Source organism: Saccostrea echinata, unplaced genomic scaffold, assembly GCF_033153115.1.
Source record: "Saccostrea echinata isolate AGI-Se365-2 ecotype Australia unplaced genomic scaffold, CSIRO_AGI_Sech_v1 ptg000063l, whole genome shotgun sequence".
NCBI lineage: Eukaryota > Metazoa > Mollusca > Bivalvia > Ostreida > Ostreidae > Saccostrea > Saccostrea echinata.
The window spans coordinates 492,308-498,469 of record NW_026889812.1 but is presented as its reverse complement, the minus strand read 5'-3'; the positions used below and the strand labels follow the sequence as shown (position 1 = coordinate 498,469).

At 34.1% G+C, this 6,162-nt stretch overlaps 1 protein-coding gene across 1 annotated transcript; it reads left to right on the top strand.

Moving 5' to 3' along the window:
* The first annotated feature begins 919 nt into the window (after positions 1-919).
* On the top strand, positions 920-5,815 carry LOC133175570 (uncharacterized). The gene is made up of 2 exons (XM_061310685.1): positions 920-1,011; positions 2,768-5,815. The coding sequence occupies exon 2, from the start codon at positions 3,044-3,046 to the stop codon at positions 5,150-5,152; it is 2,109 nt and encodes a 702-aa protein (XP_061166669.1). The 5' UTR covers positions 920-1,011; positions 2,768-3,043; the 3' UTR covers positions 5,153-5,815.
* Positions 5,816-6,162: the final 347 nt, after the last annotated feature.

Sequence of the window (6,162 nt, the reverse complement as noted above, 5' to 3'; positions counted from 1 at the left end):
TTATTCAATGTCTAATCAACATTGATTTTCAACATTGAATCAACGTTAAGAATTCAACGTTGAACTCAATTTTCAAAATCTTACATAAACTAAACGTTGAATCAACATATATAAGCAACGTTGATTCAAGTTTTTTTTTCAATGTTGTGTGCCTGCTGGGACCATATACCGGTGAAGGGTTTCAAATTTAGACCTATAAACGGCACTCAGTGCCATTGTGCAGTGCGAGTTCTTTATTGTGCTAAAGCCAACCATGACACGGAACCTCAGTTTTTAAGGTCTCATCCGAAAGATCGACCGCGACTTTCACTAATGCCGGACGCTTGGTGAAGGAACAGTCACTCACTGTTTACGAGAATCGAACACAGGCCTCCCGATCTGGAACTCACAGGAAAGAAGATCAGCGTAAAGCATGGGAAAATGTTAAAACAAATTACTAGTAAACAAAATCAAATTATAAAGTACAATTTACGTCTCAAATATACATCATTCTATCAAAATATCATGCATTTTCAATACTTGTCAATTTTCGAGTAGGCGTGCACTTTCCATTTAATAAATGCTTATTAACGTCGCCCAAAATTCAATAGCTCGTGAGTGTAACGCATGTCTTGACACTTAATTATTAAATATCGAGTTTTTTCAATGGCACTTATTAATTAAAATGCTTTAAAATTATACAAGGCTAAACGCTATTTTCCCACACTTTTGACTTCAACTTGTTGTGCTGTGATATGAACAGTCTTGGTATTTTCTGGCATACATTCTTACTTTGAATGGATTTGGATTCACGAAAATAGGAATTTGTACAAAATTTTAATAAACAATATACGTTTTCCTGAATGATTTAAGTGAAAAAGTACGACTTGACTCTTATTGTGCACAAAAGTAAAAGGAAACATAAAGTAAAAGGAAATATAGATATGAGTGAAATGGATGGCTTTATTTGGTATATAAACATGAGGAAAAAAACAGAAATGAGAAATGAAATCAGTACTGCGGGAAAGTAATGTAAGTAACTATGTAAATATTACACATTCTTTTTTTTTTTCTCTGAGATTGAGATATGCTTTCCTGGACAACTTATCACAGATTTCAAAGTATATTTTCCAATTCAACATTTACAACAGAAAATGTAAATTTTTTTCTTTGAAATTTTCTAAAACGAAGAAAGACTTAAAATCCAACTATACATGGTCCTAAAAATGCACGTCTAGCTAAGTTTTATTTCAATGTCAACTTTTTAAAATAAAGGTCGAATCTTGTTATTTTCAAATTTATTTATTATAATTTGCAAAATCGTTTAAAATAAATCCCATCCCAACGCACTAACAATCAAAATAGGGAAATATGATAAAATTATACCAATACCAACGACGATTTTGAAGAAAGGAAGTCCGGTCTCCTTATCGAAATTTAAGTGGACTTGTTCGATGGCTAAAACCTAATTTAAAAGCACGTGATCATATACAGCAGAGAAAGGTATATTATACAATATGTACGGTGTGTATAGTTTGACCACTCAACTTCTCTGATGATTGATGCTAATTCTTGTTTTGTACATATGAAGATAACACAAGTTTAACAACAGGTTGAGATAAATTGAAGAAATGAGAATATTTTCCCGATAAAGATTTGGTGCTTGTTTACCGGTTTCTAGGAAGAGGCAGTATAGAATCTTTTTCAGGAAATTTGTGTCATGTATCAACCGACTTCCGGAGTTACGTCAAAGTGAGAAATGTGTGTATTTGACAAATACTGTGACTGGAATTCACTGAAAGTGGATGCTTAACACGATTTTTATTGGGGGTGAGAATAGTGTTTCATCCAATCAAATTATTGTACTGGATACATTTTCTTGAATGATAAGTAATATTCTCGAAACTGTAATTATATGATCGCTAAGATTTGCAGAAAATCTTAGAAAATACTGTCAGCAGTGGAAAACTGCATACGGATGAGTCATAATCTACATGTAGTTTTGAAAGAAATCCACAACCATTTTCCTTCTTCTTTTGGAAAGACCATTTCGTTATATCTGAGATTTCTTTAATTAACGTTTTGAACCACTGGTAAAGGAACATTTCCTTCCAGCATCTGTTGTATCTTGCTCTAAGAGGGAAATAAAAGACGTATTGGTCCAGGAAGTGAAAAATAACTTGCACGATCGGGGAAATAGCACAGAATTAATCATTATTTGGGGTCATTTAAGATGAAGTGGGGAAAAAAGCTATTTTGACTCTTGTGTGTTCCATGTTTAGAGGAATATTTTTCGTCTTTTTTTCTTCATGTTTGAAAGTGAATTTTGTCTTGAAAATATGTGAATTCCTTGATGAATAAAGGTATATCTATTGAATTTCTTTTCATTTTCTGTAAATAAGACATCTGAAAAGAGAGAAGTAAATTACCATTGCCATTTTTAGTTTTTTTTTATAAAAGTTTCTGTAAACATACTTCTGAGTGAATTTCATATATTGTGAATTGTACGAGTGTCTTTAAATGTAGTGTGCATATGCATGTTGATTTTATCAGGAAATTGTTTGTTGCACTTTTTGCCAAATATAATATTGATATCCTCAATTGGAAAAAAAAAATCATTTTTGCTGTTATACATTTTGCAGTTTAATTGGAAAAATATTCATGTTGATGATTTATCTAATCGGGGACTATTCTTGGCGTTTGAATTTTTAGATTTTTTGAATTTAAACTTAGAAGAGATGACGTCCATCCTTTTCACGTGAATTCAGTGCATTTTCATATATTTCAGGGCAACCAAAAGTGTGAACTTCCAGCGGCCTCGAACCACAAGGAAACTGTTTTATAATCTACCTGTAAATAAATGATGTCTCTACTACAAGCCACGAACTCGGAAGGCGCATATATGCGTTCTGAATCACGTAGTCGGTATCAATAATAAAATGTGATGATCCATTTCGTGAAAAATTCCCAACTGTTTATTAACTTACATATTCGTTGTGCAGCAAAATAAGTTTGTACATAACAAAACGGTCAGGTCGTTAGAAACCATTACTGCCTCGTTACAATGGGGAACGCTCCACCTCGAAATTCTTATAAGGTAGATCCAGACTATACCTCAACCGGAAGTACGGAGAGTTTACCCTCCCCTAGATGTTATCGTTACAACCTAACTCAGGGCAAAAGTCAAGGCCAATACGTCACGCCAACTATGACAATGAAAATATCATGTGAAAACTTGCAACATCTTTGTTGCAGTCCAGATGGGACGGTTTGGGTGTGTAGACGACCTCAGATACTCCAGCTTAATTCAAAAGGTCAACATCAGCTCGTTTTAGAAGTCAAAATTGAGATTTGTGGTTTGGCTGCAAGTAAAAAGGGCTCCCTAGTTTTCACAGATGGGAAAAACAAGCGTCTCATATGTACGGAATTTAATGATGACGTCATCACTAAGAAAGTCATGTCCACGGATGACTGGTACCCAATCGGCGTCTGCTGTGCCGAAAATGGTGATATCTTAGTTGGACTTTTTAAGCCAGAGGAACAGGGGAAAGTCAACCGATATGGCGTAAATGGAGAAACAAGAGATGCTATGCAACAAGACAGCAGTGGGAGTCAGTTGTTCAAATTTCCAGCTTTTGTCACTGAGAATGGAAATGGCGATGTTGTCGTTTCTGACCACCTTAGGCGCTCTGTGATTGTTGTCGATCGATGGGGAAGGTATCGATTCACATACACTGCAGAAAAGTTAAATCGCCCGGATGCTGTTCCTTTCTTACCGTTTGGAGTTTGCTGCGACTCATTATTGAACATCATAGTCTCTGATTGTTGCAATGACTGTGTACATTTAATATCCGTGAATGGTGAGTTCCTGCATCTGTTGTTTGATAAGACAAGTGGGTTGTACCGTCCTGTGGCACTATCCATGAGCTCTGAAGGAAAACTGTATATAGGGGACAGAAATGGTATAAAAGTTTTCGAATTGGACAGTCATAGATCATCTGTAGAGGATGGAAAAGGTTCAAGGGCTAACAGTTTCTCATCAGTAGGGCAATACAGGATTTCTAATGACAATGAAAAACTGAAGAAGTTAGAGAGTTTTCAAGTTATGTGTAAATCAAAAAGCTCATTAAGTCTAAAATTGACAACAGCTGAAGGTAACAATCACAATTACAACTTTGGAGTAGGAACTCCTTCGAGTCGATCCAAGACACGGACTCTTTCAAACCTGCCAAGAAATAACCCAAACATTGCTGTGTCCCCGAACACGTCCAGAAATAAGGCAAGTACTTTACCAAGAGTCACTGCTTTACTTAGCAAATCAGTTTCAAATTTGAATACCATTGCTTCAACTAACAAGTCAGACATCGTAAAACCAGTATCATCATTCAAAACATCTACAGCGTCTTTGGCATCACCAAAAGTTTCTTCGAAGCATTCAACTGCATTAAAAGATAAACCAAACGCACTGATGACTTCTACATCCTTAGTTAACATTTCCCCTCAAGTTTCTAGATCACAGGCAAAATTAAATTCAGCCGCGCAGTTAACTGTATCAACAAAGACTACTTCTGAAGAATTATCGAACAAAATGAAAGAAGTATCGGTGTCCGCATCATCAAACAAATCATCGCCAGCTACGCTGGTGGTTTCATCATCAAATAAGCAACCAACATCATCACACATATCAAAAACTATTCAGACTTCAAATGCAGTAGCAAATAAACCAGTGGCATCAAAAACGACTATGTCATCAAAAGGGTCTGTGACGCCAAAATCGAATGTCACTGAAAAGGTTAAGTCAAAAGCTGGTGTTCTTTTTGTGGATTCAGCACCGGAGGCGCTTGAGTCCTCTAAAACATTGAACAACAATGTCGGTTCAAAAAAAGTAATTCGTGAAGAGACTCGGGATGGACAAGAACCTGCCAATGTTTCAAAACCAATTCAAGCAAATTCAGTGGAATGTGCAAATGAAAGGTCTGACAAGACCGAAATAATCGAACACACAGAAACAAAAACAAAAAAGGAAGATCCTTTACAAAGTAAATCGTGTACGGACATTAACAAAAGGATACCTTTAAAAGTGTCTGATGAAGACAATCCATCGACAAAATCGTCAACCTTAAGTAAAAAGAAAGTAAGAGATTCTAACATTATTGAGTCTACAAGAATATAACCGAGATATGTGTTTTTAAATTCGTGGCATCTTTATGGAAATTTATAGTGAAAATCAAGGAAAACATCTAACATTACACAGAATATAATATATTATGTATATAATGAAAGATGCTCTTCTTATCATCTTTGTGGAACCTTTTAAACTTATGTAAGGTGCAATAAGTTATTTCAAAATTATTCTAATAAGAAACTTGCATTGTTGTGCAGTTTATTGACTATAACTTTTACGATTTCAGTATGAAACTTTTATTTTGAAAAGGAAGCACTTGTGATCTACATTTTAAAGAGAGTAAATTTCCAAAAAAGGAAGCAATGGGACTCATTTGGTTTGTAGAAAAGTAATTTCTTAAATTACAGTGATATGCAAGGGGTCTTAGAGTACGGTTGTAAACGTGCTTGGTTTGGACTTTTAACAGGTTAATTGTTTAATTTTAGCAATTTATATTGAGATCATTCACTTTCTTTTAACAAATCCAACAACAACACTTTCAATCAAAATCTTTATCTTTATATAATAAAAAAAATGAAACCCCAATTTGCAAAGAAGATTATGCTGCAAAAATAATTTATCAATTACCCTTTGAAACAGTTTGTCCAATATCTTTGTTCAGAACCTACAATTAAAATACACATTACCCATGTATGAACATTGCAATTATAGTTGGATAATTTAAACTTACAATTATTGTTTCTTGTACATTTCATTTTATTATTTTTTTATATTCGTTATTAAAGAGTACATATGTAGAACACATGTATTATGTACAGTTATCAAACTGTATACAAGTGGCATCGTGTATTAAACTTTATGATTACAATGATGCATTACAAGTATGATTACAATGATCATTTTAATTATTGACAAAGTACTTATAATTCTGAAATGCGCCATCAGAGGCATGAAACGTCACTTCATTTATGTTTTTATGATTTTTGTGAAAAAAAAATGTGGTGTTTATTTTTAAAAAGACTGCTAATTCATAATTAATTTTTAGTCTTTTTTTTAAA

Excerpts from the sequence above, each read along its gene's own strand:
- LOC133175570 (XM_061310685.1), top strand. The coding sequence starts at position 3,044 with ATGGGGAACGCTCCACCTCGAAATTCTTATAAGGTAGATCCAGACTAT.